The 25,148-nt window shown below is 46.9% G+C and overlaps 1 protein-coding gene across 5 annotated transcripts; it reads left to right on the top strand.

Moving 5' to 3' along the window:
- Positions 1 to 6,504: 6,504 nt before the first annotated feature.
- Positions 6,505 to 22,323, top strand: LOC116659352. 5 transcript variants are annotated; one of them, XM_032466821.1, is made up of 4 exons: positions 6,505 to 6,630; positions 7,396 to 7,730; positions 8,330 to 8,551; positions 21,504 to 22,323. In XM_032466821.1, the coding sequence occupies exons 2-4, from the start codon at positions 7,404 to 7,406 to the stop codon at positions 21,591 to 21,593; spliced, it is 639 nt and encodes a 212-aa protein (XP_032322712.1). In that variant the 5' UTR covers positions 6,505 to 6,630; positions 7,396 to 7,403; the 3' UTR covers positions 21,594 to 22,323. The 5 variants fall into 5 exon arrangements, 3 of the variants coding, with proteins under 3 accessions (XP_032322712.1, XP_032322711.1, XP_032322713.1); XM_032466820.1 differs by lacking the exon at positions 21,504 to 22,323 and adding an exon at positions 20,465 to 20,957; XM_032466822.1 differs by lacking the exon at positions 21,504 to 22,323 and adding an exon at positions 8,682 to 9,263.
- Positions 22,324 to 25,148: the final 2,825 nt, after the last annotated feature.

Raw genomic sequence — 25,148 nt, 5'->3', positions numbered from 1 at the left:
TTGTAAATAGAACTTGTATCTTTTTTTCCCTTAGGTTCCACATACAAGTGATACCATATGATACTTGTTTTTCTCTGACTTACTTCACTCAATATGATCATCTCTGGGTCCATCTATGTTGCTGTAAAGGGCATTATTTCATTTGTTTATGTATGAGTAATATTCCACACACACCACCTCTTCTTTATCCAGTCCTCTGTCAGTGGACATTTAGGTGCTTCCATGTCTTGGCTGTTGTAAATGGTGCTGCTGTGAACACTGGGGTGCACGTGTCTTTTCAGATTAGTTTTCTCCTGATACACGCCCAGGAGTGGGATTGCTGGGTCACACGGTGAGTCTGTTTTTAGTTTTTAAGGAGCCTCCACACCGCTCTCCACAGCGGCTGCACCAGCTTACACTCCCACCAGCAGTGCAGGGAGGGCGCCTATTTCTCTGCACCTCCTGCAACAATTATTATTTGTAGCCATTTTAATGATGGCCATTCTGACTGGTGTGAGATGATACCTCGTTGTAGTTTTGATTTGCTTTTCTCAATTAATGACGTTGAGCATCTTTTCAGGGGCCTGTTGGCCATCTGGGTGTCTTCTTGGAGAAATGTCTATTTATGTCTTCTTCCCATTTTTTGATTGGGTTGCTTTTTTTTTTTTTTGATATTAAGCTGTATGAGCTGTTTGTATATTTTGGAAATTCATCCCTTGTCAGTTGTGTCATTTGCAAATATTTCCTTCCATTCTGTAGGTTGTCTTTTCATTTTGTTTGTGGTTTCTTTTGCTGTGCAAAAGCCGAAGGACCTACTATAGAGCACAGGGAACTGTATTAAATTGCTTGTAATAACAGAATGGAAAGGAATCTGAAAAGAAAATATATACATGTATGTATATATGTATAACTGAATCACTGTTGTACACCTGAAACTAACACTGTAAATCAACTATATGTCAACAAAAGCTTTTTAAAAAAGAACAACTACGATAATCAGTAAGGGGATAAAAATGAAGACGTAAAGTATGACATCAAAAACACAAAGTGTGGGGGAAAGGAGTAAAAAAATGTAGATCTTTTAGAATGCATTTGAAGTTAAAGGGCTACCTATTTAAAACAAATATATATGGTTATAGGTCAACATATATGAATCCCATCCCATGGTAACCACAAATCAAAAATCTACAATACATACACAAAAACTAGTGGTATATTTGTGTTCCTTTCTCTCTAAAGAAGATCATCAACCACAAGGGAAGAGACTAAATGAAAAGAACAGAGAATAACTACAGGAAGATATCAAGAAAACAGTTAACAAAATGGCAATAAGGATACACTGATCAATAATTACTTTAAATGCCAATGGAATAAATTCTCCAATCAGAAGATGTAAGGTGGCTAATTGGATTTAAAAAACAAGGTTTTATAGCAATACAGGCGTACCTCAACAAGCAAGAAAAATCTCAAATATTAAAAACCTAGGCTTCCATCAAAAGGAATTGGAAAAAGAAGAACAAACAAAGCTGTAAGTCAGCAGAAGAAAGGACATAATAAAGATCAGAGAGGAAATAAAATAGAGATAAAAAAATAGAAAACATCAATGAAACCAAGAGGTAGATCTTTGAAAAGATTAAAAAAAACTGATAAATCTTTAGCCAAGAAGAAAAGAAAAAGAACCCAAATTAACAAAATAAGAGATAAAAAAATTATAAGGGAATACCTGAACTGTTATGCAAAGTGGACAACCTAGAAGAAATGGACACATTTGTAGAAACATACAACTTCCAAGACTGAACTTGAGAGAAATAGAAATCTAAACGGACTGATAATAAGTAGTGAAATTACATTTGTAAGAAAAAATTCACAGCAAACAGAAGTCCAGGACAGGACGGCTTCACAAGGGAAATTCTACCAAACATACAAAGAGCTAATACCTGTCCTTCTCAAACTATTCCAAAAAAATTGAAGAGAATGTAATACTCACAAATTTATTCTAAAAGGCCACCATTATCCTGATACCAAAATCAGGCAAAGATACTACAAAAAAAGAATTACAGGCCAATATTGCTGATGAATGTAGATGCCAAAACCCTCAACAAGATATTAACAAATTGAATTCAATGATATGTAAAAAGGATCTTAACATCACGATGAAGTGAGATTTGTTCCAGGGATGCAGGCATGGGTCAGTGTTCACAAGTCGGTCAGTGTGATGCACACATTAACAAAAGGAGGGATAAATGTCACATGGCACCTCGACAGACACGGAAATAGCATTTCACAGAATTTCAACATCCATTCGTGTTAAAAGCTCTCAAGAAAGTGGGCGTAGAGGGAACATGCTTCAACATAATAAAGGCCATTTATGGCAAACCCACCCCTAACACACTCAGTGGTGAATAGCTGAAAGCTGTTCTTCTAAAATCAGGAACAACACAAGGATGCCCACTCTCACCACTTCTATTTAACAGAGTATTAGAAGTTCTAACCACAGCAGACAACAAAAACAAAAGGCATTCCAATAGAAAGGGAAGAAATAAAACTGCCACTGTTTGCAGATGACATGATACTATATACATAGAAAACCGTAAGGGCCTCTACACACAGAGACACAGACACACACACAGAGACAGACAGACACACACACACACACACTATTAGAACAAATAACTAAATGCAGTAAAGTTGCAGGATACAAAATTAATATACAGAAATCTCTCCTTTTCCACACACTTACAAGAAACAATCCGAAAGAGAAATTAAGGAAACAGTCCCATTTACAATCACATCAAAAAGAATAAAACACCTAGGAATAAACTTAACTACGGAGGTGAAATAACTATATTCTAAAAACTATAAAACATTGATAAAGAAATTTGAAAATGATACAAAGAAATGGAAAGATAATTTGTACTCTTGGACTGGAAGAATTAATATTGTTTAAATGGCCGTACTACCCAAAGCAATCTACAGACTTAGTGCCGTCCCTTTCAAAATACCCAGGACATTCTTCACAGAACTCGAACAAATAACCCTAATTTAAATGGAACCACAAGAGACCCCAAACTGCCACAGAGATCTTGAGAACGAAGAACAAACCTGGGGGCATCGTGCTTCCTGCCAGCAGACAACACTGTAAAGCTACAGTGACTGCAGCAGCAGGGCGCTGGCACAAACACGGACTCACAGGTCAGCGTAACAGAGTGTGGACGTAAACCCACACACCTGTGGTCGATTAATTTATGACAAAGGAGGCAAAAGTATACAATGGAGAAAAGACAATCTTCAAAAAACTAAAAATAGAATTACTATACAATCCGGCAATTCCCCTGCTGGGTATATATATATCCAAAGAAAATTAAAACACTCATTAAAAAAGATACATGCACCCCAGTGTTCATAGTAGCATTGTTTACAACTCTCATGATATGAGAACCCATCAGCAGATGAATGGATAAAGAAGATGTTGTGTGTCTATGTGTGTGTCTATATATATACATGTATGCACACACACACACACAATGGAATACTACTCAGCCTTAAAAGGGAGTGACATTCTGCCATTTGCAACAGCATGGATGGACCTAGAGCGTATTATGCTTAGTAGAACCAAGTCAGACAGAGAAAGACACATATCCTATGCTACCATTTATATGTGGAATCTAAGAAATAAAACAAACAAATCTATTCAATGAAACAGAAACAGACTCACAGATACAGAGAACAGACTAGCAGGAGAGGCCTGGGTGGGGGGCAAGGTGGGAACATGGGGTTAAGGGACACAGACTATTGTGTATAAAATAAACATGCAACAAACATATAAGGCACAGGGGAAAACAGCTACTGTCCTGTAAGAACTCAAAATGGATCATAATCTATAAGCATACTGAATCACTATGTTGTACACCTGAAACTAATATAATATTGTAAATTAACTATACTTCAGTTTAAAAAATTAAAATAGGATTTAAAAAAGCACTAAATGTAAAAGAAATTATCAGTACACTGGACTTCATTAAAATTAAAATTTTCTATTCCTTCAAAAACACTATTAAGAAAGTAAAGGGCAAGCATACCACAGACCAGTAAAAGGTATTTCAAAGCTATAAAGCTTTTCAGGATTTCTAAAAACTTTAAAATTAATAATAAAAGATCATTCAAAAAAATATAAGCAAAGACTTGAAAAGACATTTCATGAAGGAAGATATAAAACTGGACATTAAACATATGTTGATTATCATTCAGCAACAGAAAAAATGCAAATTAAAACATGAGATAACACTATTTTCACTATGGCTAAAATTAAAAATCAGTGTCAAGTTTGTGCACCTCTGAATTCAGTGACGCTCCCTTACACTGATCATAGGTGTGTGGCCTGATATGAATGTTTTAGGAACCTCTTAGGTAGAACCTCCTAAAATAAGTATTCTTGTATCCAGGAATGGAATTGAGCAATTAATTCCTTTCTCGAACAAAGTCCCAACCAAAATAAATGCTTATATCCAACCAAAGACATGGTTAAGAATATTTACAGCATCTTTACTCACAATATCTCCAAATCACAAGCAACTCAATTTTTCACATGCAGCGGATGGAGGAAATAGACTGGAACATTCACACAATGGAGTACTACACAACAACGCAAAAGAGCAGACTGACGCAACCGCAGCAGGGGTGACGTCCCCATCCGGAGGAGGGAAGGAAGCCAGACAAGTCTAGGCCTAGGGTTTTGGTGACGCTGTCAGAGAGTGGGCCCTTACAGGGGAGGGATGGAAGGGAAAGCCGCAGGGCCGAGTAGAATCACCTGTGAAGCCAGAGTAGATAAACAGAGGAGCCCCTGAAAGGATGTTGACAGGAAGCCTTCGGTGAAGGCAGAGCACTTGTTTGCACAAGACGGATGTTGCCACGCTTTTGATGCAGAAGTGGTCAGTTCCTGCAAGCCGTGCAGGGCACCCAGCATCAGGGACAGAGAATGAAGCCCTGGGCTGGAGGAGGACCCCGAGCCCCGCCAGAGCAGTTTCAGCGGGGCTACGGGGTCCAGAGGGTGCGGACGAGGACTGCACATGGGAACGTGGAAGGCATTTGTTACGGGTTTTGTGAAAGGGACAGGAGAAATGGGGACGAACAATGGGATGCAGACGGGGAAGCTGAGGGACTTTCGTATGAAACCGTCATCACATACTATGCTGACTCAGTTAAAAGGGGAGTTTGAGAGAGGTGTGGAGGTAGGGGACGGGACGTTGTCAGGAGCCAAGTCCTTGCAGACTGACAGGATTTTTCTGGTGAAACCTTGTTTTGATCACAAATACATGTGATTCCTGTTGCTGCTGACTTGCCAGAGAAATTCCAGCCGCACAAATGCAAGAGCCTGGTTTACGTTCTGTAACTTTCTAGGCGGAGTGTTTCGCTGACAGAGTTGTCCTGACACACCGTCAGTGCAGGGGCGCGTGGCTGCCTCACAAGTAGGGTCGGGGTGAGCTGCCCTGGTTCCATGGGGCGACGCGGCAGCAAGGGTGCCCTTCCACCGCGAGAACGTATTAGAACACGAGGCCCCCGGAAAGCTGCTGCGCTGCCGAGTGGGGAAGTGTTCCTTTAGAAATGGAAGTTTCTCACAGGAAAAAAACACAGTGAGAGTTTTCTCGTGTTCAATTCAGAATAAACAAACATTACCATGGAATAAATGGTTTTTTTAATCCAAAATACAGCACCATAGGTGTGTTAACTTTAAAAAACTAAGCGCTTTTAGGTCTTAGGAGAAACAGGAGCACTGAATGTGAATATTAAAATGCAAAACAGTTACGATTTTCCCTCACTTTTCTCTGTAAAAGTAAAATAATGGCTGATGATGATTTATGGTTGTTTTTTTCTCTTTCTCTACTGGGTTTCTTGTTAGTGGAGTGTTAACTTTGTCACATTCCACTTCCAGAGCAGGTGATGATAATTTTTACTCCTTGATAAGCACGTCAGTGGAAACGCAGTGGCCAGTGTCCTCACTGCAACGTTACTAAAAAGGACCTTGACATTGATACTTCCTGGTGTGCTATTTGAACACAGAATCTCTATCTTGTTTAATACCATTTTTGCTCACATCTTCTATGATCTTGTTCCCATGTGTGCGTAAGGATGAAAGGCCGACACTCACCTGTGTTCACTGACAGCTGGGGAGTCAGGAGAGCACCGGCCCTGAAGCTCAGTCTCAAAAAGGCTGGTTTGGCCCCGGCGGCTGTTTTCGCATGAATTGTCGGTTGACGCAGACTAGCTGATCGCTTGTGCACACGTGCATTCTTTTGTTCTTGAAGCTAATTGTTTGGCACTTAGAAGTGTTCATGCCAGAAAGCCATGGTGACAGGCAAACTACTGAATTAAGAAAATGTTTATGTATATGGATGCCTGGGACATGATGCCGGACACCAGAAACTGACACAGCATTGTAAACGGACTATCCTGCAATTAATTTTTTTTTTTCTTAAAAAGGAAGAAAATATGGGTCTGCGTAACCAAAATGTACTCCTTACGGACACCTTCTCAGCGGTGAGCTTTGCTGGGGGCGTTTTCACTTGTGGATGAAAAACCACGAAGGGCCACGCTCAGCGTGGTTTCAGGTTCCTCATGTCTGATGTGCAGCCTGTGCTTCCAGCCTCCTTGCAGGTAACAGAGAAGCACAGCCCAGGTTGGAAGCTGTGTTCTGACAGCAGCATTGTTGTGTGATGATTCTGGTTCATATTTACCTTGTTTCTTTCTTTTTTGAGTAATTTAAAACAATTTTACTTTGTATAGAAGTATAGTCAGTTTACAATGTCAGTTTCACATGTACAGCAAAGAGATTCAGTTATACACATACATACAAATACATACACTTTTTCAGGTTCTTCTCCATTACAGCTCATCACAAGGAGTTGAACATAGTCCCTGGGTGGTGCAGGAGGTCCTTGTTCATGTGTTTGTATGTAGTGCTGTGTGTCTGTTAATCCCCGATGCCGAGACCACCTTGTGTCTTCTGCTTACCTCCTTTCTATAAAATACGTTGCTGAAAATCAGAACACACTCCTTACTGTGGCAATGGTATATATATTCAGCAGACCTAATTAAAAATAGATGCAATGTATGAAATTTTATTCAACACCCATATTTGTGTCCACCACACGTACAGGTGGTGAAATTTGCACTAGGGGGCCGGCCATGATTCTTCTTATTCTCATGTTCCTATTTTTTTTTAACCTCAGAATAGAGAACTTGACTCCAGACATGGGGTGACTCCAAATTAAATTTTAAATGATGTACAATTCGATTTGTCTTTGTCTTATAAATTGAAGTGATATTCTTGGCAAGAGGAACCAGAGACTCAGCTGGTGGAAAGAAATAACAAATTCTTCCTTCCCTTGTTTTGTCTGAATTCCTTCCTTCCTCTGTCAGAAATCACAATGCACGCTTCAAAAAGAGCTGGTCGTGAGTCAGAGCGCCTGACCCTCCGGCCTTCCCTCTGTGTAAACCAGCGCCCGCCTGTGACACGTGGAGCCCGCCGGCCCGGCAGCGCGGGCGGCACGTGTGGCCCCGCCTGCCCGCCCCGCAGCCCAGGACCTGAGCACACTGGGGCGGGGGAGGGGGAGACCAGTCACGCCCGCTGCTTCATCTCCGGGAGAACAAAGCGCCAGCCTGGCAGTTCGGGATCACGTCAGAAACTCAAGACGACGTTATTTGCGAGAAACATCCACGCAAGGGAAGCCCCTTCCCCGGGGGACGGCGGCGCAGTGAGTGCAGGCCTGCGGGCCTCCAGGGCGGCCCGGGGCTCCGGATACAGCTGTGGTCCCGGACAGGGACGAGCACAGCGATTCATAGAAAGGCAGGTGCCGTGAAAAGGAGAAACACCGCAAGCCCGTAGCGCAGGGCGCATCTGCGGGGAGCAGGGGCGTGCCGGAAAGCCAGCTCAGACACGCACGGCAGGGCCGGTAAGCCAGTAACACGGCCTCGGCTTTCGCCAAGGAGACTGCCGCCGGCTTGGCTCACGCTGTCGTGCGACGTGCTTAGTCGTACGTCACAGAACGTCCAGTTTCACTCTCCTTGCCTAGTGGAGAGCAAGAACGTGTGTATCTAGAACGCCCCGGCGCACTCCAGCCCGTAGGGGGCACACCAGTCTTTCACGCCGTCTGTGTCCAGCTTACCACTGACTTACCCAGGTGGAGGACTTAATTAACTAAAACAAAAATCAGTTAATCAGCCCATCAGTCCCTCTCTGAAAGGGACCCTGGAATGTTCCCAAACTAAACAGGGGAGCCAGCTCAGTCTGTTGTCACTTTGGGGTTCCTTCTTGCAAACTTTCAAACAGCAAGACAGACCCTGCCGCACACAGGTCGCCCTGACCAGGAACGCCGGGGGGAGGCGCCCGAGAGCGCTGCACGGCTTCACGGTTGCTGCCAGCTTAAGTCTGCAAGAACTGCGCCTGCTCCGCAGGGGAGGGACGGGGTTCCTCTGCCTCTTTACCGACGGTTCATCCCTTAATTTGTCCAGCGGACGGTTCCTGAGTGCTCACTACGTGCCGGCGCCTTGTTGTGCTGCTCAGTGTGACCTACAGGTGAGCCTACAATGCTGCCGTTTTTTGAGTATGTCCAACTAATGGCGCCATTAAGAGAAAAGTGCTACGGGTGATTAGTGCTACGGGTGATTACTGTTTTCCTGTTTTAACTGTTTCTTCTATCTTACAGTATAAGCTTTGGGGAGCAAGTTCTGAATCAGGCTGCTCTCATTCTTCCTCCTAGACACTGCCCCTGTGGAAGGCCCTCAGTATCTTCTGCAGGTATGAACTCAGATACAAACAGCTAAGTATACAAATGTAACAGTCATTCATTAGAGCCAAAGGCTAAATGTTGACTGACCGAGTGTGATCAAGGAGAAAATGCCCCCTGTTTATAGTCAAGTCACTGCAGCCACCCATCCGCCCATCCGTCCTTCGATCCACCCACCCCTTCAATCATCCACTGGTTTATTTCTCCATCAGTCTGTTGATATCCTACCACGTGTCAAGTGTAATGCTAGATGCTAAGGATAAAAGAGTAAATGAAACACAAATGCAAAGGAAGTAGCCACACAGACATACATGGAGACGAGTGAGGAGACGTTACCTTCGATTGTACTCCTCTGAGCAGGTGACATTTAAGAGAATTTTGGTTATTCTGCAGGTGCAAAGGCTCTAGGCAGAGGAGGAGCTTGGTGACGCCTCAGGTACTGGGTTGAACAGTGTCCTCGCCAAAATTCACATCTGCCCAGAACCTGAGAACGTGACCGTAGTTGGACACAGGCTCTTTATGGATATAAGCAAGTTAAAATGAGCTCATACAGGATTGGGGTGTGTCCTCATCCAGTGACTAGCATCCTTGTACAAAGTGAGAAATTTGGACACAGACACAGGGCAGAAGGCCATCTGATGTCAGAGGCAGACGTTATCTGTTTCCCCGAGATGAGGCAGCGAGGGAGTCTCCCCTAGACCCTTCAGTGGGAGCACGGCCCTGCCAACACCTTGGCTTTGGACTTCCAGCCCCCTAAACTGAAAATGTAAAACACTGTTGCTTAAAGCCATTCAGATGGTGGTGCTGTTACGGCTGCCGCAAGGAACTGACACACCCGGGAAACGTCAGAAGACATGCCCTAGAACCAGGAGGTAGATCACGTTAGGCGTGTACTGCTTTTGTCTTCCTGACATCCAGTCCCACTTTTTCTAGTTCGTTATTTATTATAAAGTCAGTTCTTTCTCATTTACAGCCCACATCACTTGGGGTGGGACCTGCCTCGGCCCAGGATCTGGCCTATAAATCAGACTCAGGCGCAAAGAATACTGTGGCCAGTTCAGAGGTGGCCATGATTCAAGGGGAATCACTAAAACCCGAGAAGCGTGGGCACCAAGGTTTCTGTTCTGTGGGCTTAGTAACCTCCCGTCTGGTGCTACGGTCCTGGAAAACGCCGCATCTTCCAAAATCAAATATAGATGTTTCCTGGTCTGCAGAACCTCTCTGCTTCCTTTTCACAGTGTTAATCACCACCCTTCGCTTGATTTCCTTACCTGCCAGCTTAGTTCATTCTTACTTACTGAGCTCCTGCCGTGTTCGAGGCACTAGACCACACAGCAGAGATTCAAGGAAAAATAGGTTAGGGCTGCCGCTCTCGGGGAATTTGTAAGTAATTCGGCAGGAAATAAGATGACCCAGCAATATCGCCTAAAACGTGGTACCGGCGTGTGCATCCTCAGAAACAGACGCTTCAAGTTGGGCACTGACTGCAAGGGCGGTCAGAGCAGGCAGGCAGCTAGACGTGCGCAGAGACAGCGGGGCACAGGCCAAGTGGCAGGAAACCGCGCGTCTCGTGAACAGCGGGGGTCCGTGGGCAGACAGAGAAAAGCAGGAGCCTTGGGACTGAGAACAGATCCCGCATTTCAGGGTGACCAAGTGTCCTGGAGGCAGACAAAGTGGGAAAGGCAGGAATCTCCAGTGTCCAAATGTAACCTTTTGCTCACTATGCCCCCATTACAATAAAATTAGCCTTGCAGGTTAGGAGTACCCGTCACGCACTGACGCCCTGACACTTCCCATCCAGACTAAACAAGGACAAAAATCCCTCCTCCCCTCAGGAAGGGGGAGACGGGATGGAAATCAGGGACTGAGACCCCAGACCCCTCCCTCCCCAGTGAGTATTCCGCCCACTCATTTTTACTCCCTGTGTCACCAGCTTGCCAAAGACACTCAGGGCAGCCGCTCACCTGAGCCTGCCTGCTCTCCCTGTGCGAGTGTCCTATCCATCCTTAATAAGCCCTCACTTGGCTCCCTTGACCTCTGTGTCTCATCTCTGGATTTTTTCCGCCACGAGACAAGAATCTGTTCTCTGGCAACAGAACCAAATTCTCGACGAAGGTACATGCTTCATAGGATGCACGCATGTGTCCTGAGAAAGAAGCCACGTCTGTGTGAGCCGGTGAGCCATGGACGCTGAGTGGAGGGACCTCCGCGGGGAGGAGCCGTCAGAGAGCAGGAGAAGGACGAAGCATCCACCCGGACGAGGGCACGTCAGCATCAGCACAGGGCGGGGCGGGGTGGGGGGGGGGGGACGGCGCTGCCCCAGACCAGGAGGGCGGGGGAGAACGAAAGCCAGTGCAGCGGACATGAACAGGGAGTTTAATCGGAGCGGAGAAATAACAACAGTGAAAAATATACAGAGGAGATTCGACGAATATAAGATTGCTCTTCCTAAGAAAGAAAACAAAAGCACTGGGGCAGAAAACACATTGGAAGAAAATTAAAAACAAGCATTGAATAACGGACACAGATACACATCTAATAAGATGCCACAGAGACAGGAAGGAAAACAGGGAGAGAAAGAGGATGACAGAGTCAAAGCTGGGATGACGCCCGAGGCTAAGTCAGTATTTTTTTTAAATCAGTATGATTCCGATTTCAGTCCATTCTGATAGCGGTTCCTGAACACAGGAGACAGTGAGGGGGTCCCTGAATCAGGTTAGGTGGAATTTTGAAAATGCCCACCACAGAGTGGGGCTGCCCGACAAAACCTCCCCACAACCCCCGGGGGGGGAGGGGCGCCATCCCGGGAGTTCTTCCTGCAGAAAGTTCCAGCACAAGGAGAGCCCGGCCCATGTCCCTGTGGAAACCGGCCGGCAGGGACTCCCGGCAGACTCCAAGGTAGTGAAACACAACATGGGCGAGCAAATACTTTTGCAGAGGAGCCACAAAACTATGAGGCTACTGACACAAAAGCAAAAATAAACATAAGCAAAGCAAAACTGGTGCCCCCTCCTCCGAGAAGCCTCTTCCAGCCTCAAGAGGGGAAAAAAAACCAAATCTAGCAAAACTCAGATTCATCTCCGAAGAGCTGTAAGTAAGTGTAACTTCAATGAAGCAAGTGGTCCTTATGGCTTCTGTGCTGTGGGTCACTGGAGAAAATCACTAAAAGGGCAGTTAAAGCGAAGTGCTGGCATTCAGCACCGCGTGCCCGGGGAAGTCAGCACTGCGTTCCTCCCTGGACGGTGCCCTGGACGAAGGGGGCTGGTTCACATTTTCATGAGGAAGGAGAAATTCAATGCAGAAGCATCTCTCTGGAGTGGTTAACTGAAACGAAGCAGATAAGGTGGAGGAGGGGTGTCCAGGCCAGCCCGAGGCGTTCGAAAGTCTTCCTGGACGAGAACGCTTCTCCCGAACCGGCTGCTCTGGGACAGAGGGACCAGTTGTTGGTGGAGGGGGACTTTCAAATGAAAATAAAAATAGCAAGGAATGCTGACGTCAGCAGCCCAGCATTTTTGAAAAACCACAAGCGATTTGGTATGATCATCCCCGAAGGTTGAGCAAGACCTCGCCAGGGAAGGGCGTGGGGGGCCGAGTATTGTCGGCAGAGGGAACAGGGAGGACCCGGGGGGAAGACGGGGCCAGGCGCGTCTGCAGACCTGAAGGGAAGCGGCGGGGCTGCAGCACCCTGAGCAGGAGGCGACGCGGGGGTCAGGCTGGGTGGGGGCCCTCAGGCTGTGACTGGGGCGAGTCAAGGATTCTGTGTTGATGAAAACGGGTTGAGGCTTTTACAGTCCTTCCCCAGGGAAAGCTGTTGGCAGCATAACCAGCCTAAGTTCTGTGGCCTGTGTTGCCCAGCCTCAGGGACAACCCGTGAAGGAAGGAAAGCCACACTTCGCGTGCTGGAGGTGCGCGAGCGGTCGGCTACCCCAGGGCGTTCATTTCCTTTCCCAGAGAGCCCCAGCCTCGTCCTCCACTCGTGTCGTGTTCAGTTGTTCAGTGCATTGTTGTCTGTTCCTTTTCCGGCTGCTAACTTGTGCGGCCCCCTTGAGGGGTAAAATTAGCTGCACTGAACATTCTGGACAGGAGACGTCAAGCCCTGGGCTGGGGGACTGGACCCGGGCAGCCTGGCTCTCCACGGAGCCCGTCTGAGGCCATGCGCATGCCTGGGCACCCCGCCCCCCCCCCCACTCCGGGGGTCCTGCTGTGAGAGCAGGAGTGGTACTGATGACTCCCTCTGCCTTTAAGAAAAGGACGGCTGTGGCCTGGTGGCCCAAACAAGGACTCCGGGGTCCAACAGGCCTGCCTTTGGGACTCCGCACGGTTGTTCTCAGCTGGATGACAGGAAACGTCCTTCACCCCATTTTCCTTATCCGTAGGCAGGAGGTGATGCCCACTTCAGATGCTTAGTGAATTAACACTGCAGATGTTTAGGGGGGACCTGGCCCGGACTGGGCGCTCAGTAAATCACAGCCCCTCACTTTTCCAACGACTTTGTTACGTGTTATCACGTAACAGCTAGGTCAGGTGTGAGCTCTACTTTGAGGTCTTTTTTTTAAATGAAACAGCGATGAGCAACAAGCTTTGTCCTTGAAGCGCGCGGTGTGGCCTTCCTGGGGGACCTCGTCCGTGGCCGCAGGGCTTCCGGGGCCCCTCTGACGAGCGTCCCCAGGTGGCTCTCTGTCGGACTGGCAGCCCGCTGGGCTCCACTCTTCTCAGCTTTAACACGTCGTCGCTTTTCCCTCCGTCACGAGGACCAGAGGTTCCCGCTGGTTAACGTGCTGCGTACCGTGCCGTGGAGCTCGTTTAAATCAGGGCACTACGTGAGAACGTGCAGGAAGCATATAAAAACCGTTTGACTTTTTAGACATTTCCATAGTTTCTTGCATAAATACCTAGGGGATGTCTTCCAGATCTGCCCAGCGATCTGTCACAGCGACTCCAATGGAAATACAAACACAGCAGGCGAGTCCAAAGAAAAACAGTAAAAGCCAAGGACTCAGACCCGCAGGGGGCCCTGTCCTGCTTGGCGTCTTTTCCACGGGCTGGGTTTTGTGCCTGGGTGGTCACTTGTCCGCGGGCGAGAAGTACACTCTCTCAGCTGCTGCTCTTGCATACGGGGACGCTGCAGAGCCTTGACGGCCGAGACGTAGCGCGGTGCACACAGAGCTGGTGTGAGTAACGTGTGCACAGGACATCATCCTGCCCCGTCAGGGGCCGGCACTCAGCCCCGCGGCTCCGGAGATGGGAGCTGCTCATTTGTTTGCCAAGGGGATGGTCTGAGATCGGCATTCAAATCCGCGCTATAAGTCATAACGCTGTGCTAAAGTTCTTCAGACACTTGAGTGTCCTTCTCCTAAAGCCTGACGGATGCTCTCAGTCTTCGATGGTCAATGTGTTAACTAGGGTCTTAGCTCTGGTAACTTTTAAAATTTTTTTTGTGATGGCAACTGAAGAACTGTCTTTGCAGTAGGTGTTATATGAATTAAATGCCTAAAACTCATTTAAGAGGAAAACATTCTGAGGCCCTTTGCATGCCTGTATCCACTCTTGTGTGTTTCACTGTCAAAAACATTTACTGTTTCTCAAATACATTTAAGAACATGGAGATTTGAAAAGATAATGAGGGGGGAGGGTAGAGCTCAAGGGGTAGAGGGTGTGCCTAGCATGCACGGGGTCCTGGGTTCAATCCCTGGTACCTCCGTTAACAACAACAACAAGGATAATGAATTAGCCAAGTTGAGGAAACCCTTCTTATCCTTTGTGTTCAATTCCAAAGTAGGAGATGATGGTACCTTTGGATTAGTAACAAATAGACATGCCTCCAAAACGCTCAGACATTTGCTTTTGGCAGAGAGAGAGAGAGAGAGAGGAGTGTGTGTGTGTGTGTGTGTGTGTGTGTGTGTGTGTGTGTGTGTGTGTGTGTGTGTGTGTGTGTGTGTGTGTGTGTGTGTGTGTGAACAAACAGACCAAGCCCAGTCCCAGCCCACAACGCACAAGTGCAAAGTGTACAAGGTCCTTTCCTCCTCTGTCACCCAGTTCACGTTCTACTTCTAACCCCCGTTGTCCTCAGTTTCCATTTTGGTTCTGGTTCTTTGATGGCAGAGCAAAGCGTGAGGGAGGCGAGGTCTGACTGGTCACTGGTTTGACGCTGTCTATGGCGGTATCCGCCATAACATCCCGTCCCCCTGGACCTTCATCCACCCTGCCCCTCACTCCTGACCCCGAGGCCTCGTGGGACGTTGTCCCTGACAGGCCAGTGCCTCTCTTGGGTGCATGAGCACCCCTGTCTCTCTCCCAGGCCACACCAGCCGTGGGAATGCTGTGGAATTGACTTCGGGTTACCCTTAGTGTGCGCGTGATGGCCTTGTTCTGCCTTGTACGGCGGGCTGCCGGGCACAGGACCTGCCGAGCTGCCCTGCTCTCTGCACCGGGTGTCGGACTCCCATCCAAGGAGACAGCAGTGTGTCTCACAAGCCCCGCAGCGCAGACTCCCCGTTTCCTTCTAAGAAGTGTCCCACCCGACTCTGGACGGGGAGCCTGCTCTGAGTGCTTCAGATGCGTTTCCAGTCTGTAGTTCGGGCCCCAGGTCCCCCCGGGCTTCTGCTTTCGGCAACAGAAAGGCAGAAATGGCTCTTTGCCCTCCACTTTGTCGTGTGCAATAAAGCCTCTTCCCTGAGGCACCGAAAGCCCAATGGCCCGAGCACTCGAGCTGGAGTCAGGCTCCATCTGTAAGGAAACACAGTTCTAAAGCCTCAATTCATACTTCAGAATACTGTCACACTACGCTAGTTATTGCCGAGTTTTACCTGTGTGTCGTGCTAAGCATTGACAGAATTTTAAGAGAGCTTTCTGTTTTATAGAACACCTTACTTTCAGCATATACATGATCCAGCAATTCTAATCCTGGGTAAATATCTTAAAAAAAATAAAAACACTAATATGAAAACATACACACACCCCAATGTTCACAGCAGCATTATTTGCAACAGCCAAAATATGGACTCGACCCAAGTGTCCACTGACAGATGAATGGATAAAGATGGTGGGTGGGTGTGTGTGTGTGTGTAAGTCTCTATAAATAATGAACAGAAGGGTGAAGAAAAAGGAGACAAATTGGCCAAAGGCCATATTTGGCTGCTTGGATTTTTAGCACTGATTTTACTTTAGTTTTCCAACTACAGGAAGTCTTGAGAGCCTGTCAGCCCTCACAAGCAGGTGGCACGCCTTTGGTAGCCCCTCTTCTCTGAGTGCAGGACTCATCTTCGTCGCCTGTCCTTTGCCAAATTTCTGTCCCTTTTGGAGCCCTTCCTCCCCCAGCCACGCTGGCTGTTTCTCCCTGGAGGCTGTCCTGATGCCTCGTCTCATCAGGGTTAAATCACAAGTTGCATTTATTTCTTTTTCTCTCCTGGAGTCTCAGTTTATACATTTTTTACCTTTTTTTTTTAACCTTTGTCTGACGGGTGCCCAGCATAGCATCTGGTTGTTCATTAAATGCTCAGTGTGGGGAAAAGGTAGATAAAGAATAAACTGTCCCCTGATCCAGCTAGGCCTCAAAGTTCATTCATTCATTCACTCAGTTAGTCATCCAGAAATACTCCTTGAGCACCTATGACCCCCTGAGCACTGTGCAGGGTTAGTGAGCAAAACAGACTCCCATCCCTTTTTGATAAGGGATGAAGATAGCAAGCAACAGAGAAACGTCAGGTTGTGGTCAGTGGTCTGAAGGAAATAAGACACAGTAGACAAATGGAGGTGGCCCCAGATTGGGAGGTGCTCTTTTACAGAGAGCAGTTCCAAGAGGTCGAGCACCTCCGCTGAGGCTGTGTTTGGGCAAAGACCTAAAGGACGGGTGGAAAGTGATGATGCAGATGGCAGGCCGGAGAGGAGGGGACCGCCGCACGCAGAGGAGGCAGGCAGCGCAGAGGTCTGTGCAGAACGGTACTGGCTGCGCTCAGGGACCAGCACCGAGGCCGGGCAGACCAAGGTGGGTGGCAGCTCACTAGGTCTCAGGCCTTTTAGGTTGGCGTGTTTAGTCTATGACAAAGGGTTGGGATTTTATTCTGCGTGTGATGGAAATTCATTAGAAGGTTTTGGAACGTAAGATTGACATGATATTAAATCATGATTGATGTGACTTAAGCGGTGGAAGTCCCACCCTGACGCTGCGGTAGAAAAGCTTGCCTGGGAGCAGTGGTGCACACGGGACCCGCGCCAGGAGGTGACGGCGGCGAGGAGGGGGCGCGGCAGCTCAGGCCCAGGCTGCAGGGCTGGGGCGGGTCTGGGCTGCGGAGAAGGCAGAGCCCCGGAGCTCCTAACGGAGGGAAAGGGATGGTCAGAGGCATGTCTGAGTGAACAGCTCCCTCCTGGTCTGGGCTTGACCACCTGGTAAATGGCCCCGCTCCATCCTCAGGAGGGAACGCCGCGGGAAGAGCTGGTCCGGGGCCGTGAGGGAGCAGCGGAACCGGAGCTCTGTTCCAGACGACCGTCAGGAGAAGGTCCCTGCCCCCTGCGGGCCCCCGACCAGGTCTGAGAACGAGACGGACGCAGACTCACAGGAGAGAAGCCTAGACAGATTCTTACACTTTTTTACGCATGTGGAGTTTTCACAAGAGTGAAGACCTGAAGAAATAAGTGAGCAGAGCAGGAAACTCCAGTACCTTTCAGACAAGGAAACAACCCATCTGTGAAGAACTGACAAGACTAAGGGGTTTGGGCTGGGAGAGTAAAGGGTGAAGCAGCCAGAAGGTCAGGGTGAGTTTGACAAGGTTTGTTTGCACACATCTCCTGGCCCCAGACTCCTTGTCTCTGGCGGTAAGAATGTGCTCCCTCCTCCTGGTACCAGGGGGGCATCGTTCACACGGGAGCCTCATGACCCATTTCTGAGAAGAAGGGAGAGTGGGCACAGGCCGTGTGACTGCCCTGCTTCTGCCTTTTGAAAAAGTTTTTTTGGCTTAAGGAATATTTAATATATAGTATTTAATATAATGTATTTAATATTTACTATATCAAGGTGCCGTCTTTGGGGTGGCACATCCTGAACCCCGTCCACAGGTTCACGCTGAGCTGCCCCTCCGACATGCAGGGTGGCATGTGGAGCAGGAGATGAAGTGAGTTGTCAGTACGGGGACAACGTGGGACTAGAGACGTGACTGGGTGGACATCATCGGCCTGTGAATGGCTTTGTAAGTCACGGAAACGGGTGAAGACTGCATACTGACTGCACACGTAGAGAGAGACCAGAGGGTGGAGGCCTGGGCCCTTCAGTGTTTAGTCAAAATAAGTGGAAAAGAAGAGGATGGAGCAAAAGCAGTGCTCCTCTGCCTCCGAAGCCCAGGGAGCTGAAGTCTGCAGGATGGTGGCCATCGGGGTCCAACCTGCTGAAGGCAGGGTAGGCCAAGAGCCGAGGATTATGCACTGCACGTGGCAATGACACTGACAAGGACACTGACATGATCAGATTCCATACGGTGGTGGGGGCTGCAGCCTGGTGGAGTGTGTTCAGGAGAACTGAGGGAGCAGAGGGAGCAGTAAGCACACAGATTACAGGAGATTTACTCTAAAAGGAGTAGATAAATAAGGTGCGGCTGGACGCGGATTTGGGTGAAAGGGAAGATTATTACATTTTTAGCTTCTAATCTTGAAATGACAGTAGATGCATAAGATGCCGCAGAAGCACTGCCGAGATCCCGGTGCCCTTCACCGAGCCTCACGGTGACATGAAAGATTTTAAGGTCAGATGTATTACATTTTTGAGCCCTTATGAGAATCATCCAGTGCCCTGGGGCGAATGGGTGCTGTAGGGTAAACGGAGGAACTGCATCTGTAAAGCCCTTCGGGAGTGAAGCGGTGAGACTTAGCGCACACGTGGAGAAGCTGGGCTCAGGCCTGAGCGTGGCAGCGCGCGCGGAAGGACACGCTCTGCGTGGTCCGCGTATTTACTGGTGGGAACTTGTGTGAATTTTCATCCGATTGCCCCTGTTTTCTCATGAAATAAGCTGAGCACGTGCAGGTGTGAGGAGAGATGCTGGCTTGGAGATCAAGTGAGAGCGTCTTCTAGAAGAGGGGCAGTCTCGGGACCAAGAAGACGCAGTGGGGTTGCTGTTAGCCGTAAGGTCACACTAGTAAAGCGGGACTAGTCAGTCTCAGAGTTTGTTTTTCTTCAGTTACAGTCAGTTGTTTGGGTGCAGGGTTGGGGTTTCAGCCGGGAAGTAGAAGAGAGAGAGACAGTGGTCAGATCACAGGAGAGGCGTCTGAGGAGGGATTTCTGTGGGCGGGGGGGGGGGAGGGGGTCATGGAATCTAAACTGAGTAAGGAGGGGAGAGAGGACAGCAGGTGAAGGATGGTCAGTGGGCTGGAAGTCCCAGCAGAGGCAGACATCTCGAGTTCAGACGCGGGAGTGAGCGAGCGGGAAAGGCAGTGCGGAAACCGGAGAGGGGCGTCTGAAGGGGTCTGTGGCGCCAGTGCAGCGCTGGGCACGGTCCCACCTGGATGATGACCGTGGGAGGAGGCGCCGAGCTGAGGGCCGCCTAGATGCCAGCAGCGCCCGTGCCGCGGAGCACGGCAGGCGGCCGGCTGCTGGAGCCGGGGAGCGAGCCGCGCGGCCCGACAGTGGCGCGCAGGGCTGGGACCGCGGGCGCCGGGATGCTTGCAAGCAGGCGGGGAGAAACGGGCTCCCCGGGCCGCGCGCCACCCTGCTCGGCAGCTGGGGCTGCAGGAGATGACGGGGGTTCGGAGACCGGGCACCTCACAGAAAGGGGGACACAGCCGGGAATGAGAACGCTGACTCCCTCCCCCGTCCCACCTGTTGTGAGCGTGACAGCGGAGAAACCATTTTCTGCAGAGTCAGTCACCTCAGGGAGCACCCACACTTGAGTAGCAGGTGAAGATGGTCCCCCAGCAGAGGACGAGCACTGTCTCGTGGGCCCAGCAGAGGGGTTGGGGAGGTAGCAGGTTCTGAGGATGAATTGTGAGGATTCTTGTGAGGATTAAAATAATTTGGATGAAGAGAATAGCAGGATTCATTCCGGCGGCGTTTTGAGGGCAGGTGAACAGACAGTCTCTTCCCGAGGACTTGGTCTCTGGTGCCCTTGATGGAGAAGGGGAGATGCTGACGGAGGGAGAATGGGACCCAGAGAGGCTGCCTTGACCATCTTTGCCTGACTTTGCCAGGGTTGGCGCAGAAGCCACACAAAGGACTCACAGAACATGTGAATCGCTTCTGCCCTTAGTAAAACATCTTTTGTTCTGAATAAACTGATTTAGAATTTGTCTTATGTTGGCTGAGCTGAATGGCAGCTGACTATTTTACAGCATTTGAAGACAAGGTTTGCCCAGCAAATTATTAATACAAACGATACCGCAGGTGTTTAACTTACTCAGAAGCACTCTTTCCGTGACATTTGCACGGAAGTGTGTTCCACTGATCCTGTAAATTACAAATGAGTCATTTAATTTTAATAAATATATGAGTGTATTTTCACACAGTAAAGTCCTATTTATGATAAACACTAGAGTGTGCCTCTATAAATACAAAAACGCACGCTTATTCTAGCAGGAAATGTATTTCTAATTTTGTCTCAACAACAGAAAACTTAATCTTCCACCTGGTTTCACCACCTTAGATAACTAGTGGCATCTAGTCCTGCCTCCTTCCTGGTTTAATTGCACCGAGCACCTAAATCTCTGCCTTTGTTATTTGTTAGCCTGTAAGTCGCCTCCAGACCTCTTCAGAGAAGATGCACGCAGCGTGGTGCGGTATCAGAAGCCCCACAGTGGGAGCCAGTCCTGATCCTGCTGTTCGTGGGCTATCAGACCTCCAAGTCACTTGGCTTCACAAAACATAAGTTACTTACAGATACTGAACCAGACAAGCTTTTGAAGTTCCTGTCGGCCCTAAAGTCTATGACCATTATTAACTCTTAAATTAACAATCATATTCCTTTTCAAATGCGGCATGTAGAAAAAGTCTCCCTCAGTTTAATCACTGAAATGAATAAGCATTTATTTATTTAATGTCATGTTAATGAGGCTTATTAAAACGTGAATGGTACAGAAAGGCCATACCATGTATGTCATACTGCATTCTGTATTACGGAGAACTTTGAAGATAACATCTTCCTAATTGAAAAGTACATGCATATTGGCTATTGAAAATTTGCAAAATAAACTGAAGACGACAAAAATTTCACTACCAATCCCCAAAAGCATTTTTTTATATATACATCTCTTATCGCTTTTCTATAAGTTATATTAATAAAGTATCATCCAAATGAATAGTTTTACAAGCTGTTCTGTTTCTCTCATAATAGGTGTCATTAAAGGAAGGAAGTATTTTTAAAAGATAATTTAAGTTTTCGCCTTTAGTCATGGTGGAGTCATTGTTACCAGATTTGCCTGATGGGAAATGATTAGAAAACTGCACTACATTTTATAAAACTTTAGTAAACAGAAGCCGCAATTAAGTAGAGTTGGGAGACTAGACAAGGGAACACTCACGTCCTGTGACAACAGCAGAGCCCAGCAGGAAGACGACAGACCCCTCCTGGCGAGGATGAGCCAGTGACAAGGCACAGACTGTTTACACAGCCCTCCCGACTTCCTTTCTCCCTCTACAAAAACATTCTTCTTCTCTTGCCACGTGGGAACTTGCACCATGTTTGCAGATCCCAAACTGCAATTCCCCGCTGACCCCAAATAAACCCATCTTTGCTGGAGAAGTATCTGACAGTCTGTTTGTTTCAGGTCAACAATATGAAACAACTGTTTATAGACGTTGAACAACAGGCAACACAAGTCTGTGATTACCAAGATGGGAGGAAAAACAAGCCCTAACACGACCCCGGCTTTCCGGCCGGAGGCACTTTCCAGGAAGTACGATCTGAGCAGGGCACGTCTCGTACAGCAGAGGAGTGTGTGGGGAGGCCGCTGCGGCTGGCATTTAAAAGGCAGAACACCGGAAAGGAAAGATACCAAAAAAAAAAAAAAAAAAAAAAAAATCCAAAAATCACATAGAGTAGCCCTTGAGTCTCTGGCCAAATACTAAGTAGAGACTTTAAAAAGGTAAACCCAGAAGGGCTCAAGTGTCTGTAAAGACTGCTGCAGAACCTTGCTGATAGAGCTTAAAAACAAGCCTCAGAAAGTTAGGGTGGCCCGTAAGCTACGTGCTGGCCAAACAAAAGGAGCCATCCACACCTCGAAGAGAGAACAACAGAAGATCTTCAACAGCATGACACTCGTAATGTCAGCCGTCCAACCCAAGCCTGCCAGACATGTGAAGTGAGCGGGACTCACTTCAGCCAGGAGAAAACTCGGTCACCAGAAACAGACCCAAATGTGATGAAAGAAACAGCTTTCATAAATTTCAAGAACATAAAAGATTAACATAATTAAGAAGAAAAGGGAGAAAGAAGGGAAGCAAAGGGAAGGTTAAAAACAACCAGCTGCAGTTCTTCACACCAGCAGTGAAACAGCAGGAAGAGAACGTAAAGAAGCAGCCCCTTTTGAAACTGCATCCAGAACAATAAAATACTTGGGAATAAATCTGACCAAGGAGGTGAAAGCCTTACACATGGAGAACTACCAAACACTGATTAAAGAAATTAAAGATGAATTAAAGAAATGGAAAGACATCCCATGCTGCTGGCTTGGAAGAATCAGTATCATTAAAATGGCCTTTCTGCCCAAGGCAGTCTACAGATTTAATGTGATCCCTATCAAATTGCCTATGACATTTTTAACAGAACTAGAACAAATAATCCTAAAATTTATATGGAATCACACACACACAGAAAAACCCCGGAATTGCCAAAGCACTACTGAAGAAAAAGAACAAAGCTGGAGGAATAACCCTCCCAGACTTCAGACAGTACTACAGAGCTACAGTCATCAAAACAGCACAATATCAGCATAAAAACAAACATATGAATCAATGGAACAGAACAGAGGGCCCAGAAATCAACCCACAGACTCATGGTCAATTAATCTTTGACAAAGGAGGCAAGAATATATAATGGAGAAAAGACAGTCTCTTCAGCAAGTGCCACGGGGAAAGCTGGACAGCCGTATGTAAGTCAGTGACATTAGAACACTCCCTCACTCTGTGCACAAAAATAAACTCAAATGGCTTAAAGACTTACACATAACACAAGGCACTATACACTTCTTAGAAGAAAACAGAGGCAAAACATTCTCTGACATAAATCTTAGCAATGTTCTCCTAGGGCAGTCTACCCAGGCAATAGAAATAAGAGCAAAAATAAACAAATAAGACCTAATTAAACTTATAAGCTTTTGCACAGCAGAGGAAACCATAAGCAAAACAACAACCTAAGGAATGAGAGAAAATATTTGCAAATGATGTGACTGATGAGGGCTTAATTTCCAGAATATATAAACAGCTCATACACCTTAATAACAAAAAACAAACAAGCCAATCCAAAAATGGGCAGAAGACTCAAACAAGCAATTCTCCAGTGAAGACATATGAATGGCCAATAGGCACATGAAAAAATGCTCAATATTGCTAATTATCAAAGAAGTATAAATCAAAACTATAATGCGGTATACATCACACCAGTCATAATGGCCATCATTCAAAAGTCCACAAATGATAAATGCTGGGGAGGGTGTGGAGAAAAGGGAACCCTCCTACACTGCTGGTGGGAATGCAGTTTGGTGCAGCCACTGTGGAAAACAGTATGGAGATTCCTCAAAAGACTAAAACTAGATTTACCATATGATCCAGCAATCCCACTCCTGGGCATATATCCAGAGGGGACCTTAATTCAGAGACACCTGCACCCCACTGTTCATTGCAGCCACTATTTACAATAGCCAAGACATGGAAACAACCTAAATGTCCATCAACAGATGACTGGATAAAGAAGTTATGGTATATTTATACAATGGAATACTACTCAGCCATGAAAATGATAAAATGCCATTTGCAGCAACATGGATGGCCGTGGAGAATGTCATTCTAAATGAAGTAAGCCAGAAAGAGAAAGACAAATACCATATATCACTTAGTTGCTTATTTTAATAAAATGATTCTATTAAATTAAAGAAAAAGAAGAAAACATGAGTATAGTCTGAACGTGGCATAAAGGTGAGGCCCTTAGAGTAATTCACGGCACATTTCCTTGAATCAGTCATTCTGCCTTAAAACTCCATGTGGAGGACACCGACGTTCCAGTTTAAATCTCTTTTCCAGAACGACCACTCGTCCCTTTTTATGCTGCACACTTGATGAAGTCATGGCCTGTTTCACCCCCAGCAGATCTCCTGACACCCCAGTCTGTGGCACCAGCGTAAATATTGAACTCTCACTTTTCTCCAAGAACAAGAGGCAGTTAACTATTATTTTACTATAGGTGTAGCAGGAGTTCCTGTTAATGTAATATAAACACTCACCCCCAAAAAACTCATGTTCTAAAAAAAGCTCACACTAAAAATAATATTGTTTAAGGGAAACACAGTGTTGAGGAAGATCAGTCAGTCAAAGCCACTGAAACGTTTTACTCAGAGCACGAACATAAACAGTAGCAATCCTAAACATGCTCAAGCTTGGTTAAAGAAGAAAGCATGTTAAAACCCTAAAAAATATCATAAATAGAGGACTTTACTTTTGGGGAGAAAAACAAAGGTAAAAGGACTGGAGGGAACGACCTAGCTGCAAAGTCACAGAGACGAGGGCAAAATGCACTCCAAGCAGAGCATGTGGCCTGGCTGAACCACGAGGGAGGGGGCTGGGGTGCGCCCGGACCACGTCCTTGTGGGTGCGGAGCTCGGCACAGCGGGCACTTGGTAGGACAGAGTATCCGTGTGCTGGGGAATCACACGGTCCAGGGAGCCTTCTACGCCCTAATGACAGCGTCGCTTACTTAAGCACCCTAGTAGCCAGTCCGCGCTGCAGAAACAAGCACTGTGGCAAAGCAGACTGTAACTAAAAAGCCCCCTCAGGTGAATTTTCCAAAGCGATAGGGGGCAAAGCTGCCAGCGACTCCCCAGAGGATTAAACTTAAAAAAGAACAATCAAGACAACAAAAATAACAACAAACAAAACTCATCTCTTTTCATCGTGCATGTTGCTGGTCAGTCAATTATAACTCATTCAAAAAGGATAACCCCCAATACCTGGCAATAGTTTATGGGGCAGGAAGAACCACTAATCCTCACCAAAATAAGATACATGGTGAAAATATTACATTTGTTTATGAAGCTAAATTAATGTTACTTACAGAACTATCTGTTATATGCAGAATGACCCGACACAATTTCCCGGAATCTTTCACGTTACTATTTGTTGTCGCATTTTAAAGTATCCTGGTTTTAATAAATTATATGGTAATCTTATATAACATTTTTAAACTTCTTCAGCACGATGGT

This window comes from Camelus ferus, chromosome 23 (assembly GCF_009834535.1).
Source record: "Camelus ferus isolate YT-003-E chromosome 23, BCGSAC_Cfer_1.0, whole genome shotgun sequence".
In the NCBI taxonomy this organism is placed as follows: Eukaryota; Metazoa; Chordata; class Mammalia; order Artiodactyla; family Camelidae; genus Camelus; species Camelus ferus.
The sequence above is the reverse complement of the archived record's forward strand: the minus strand, read 5'-3'. Positions and strand labels throughout refer to the sequence as shown.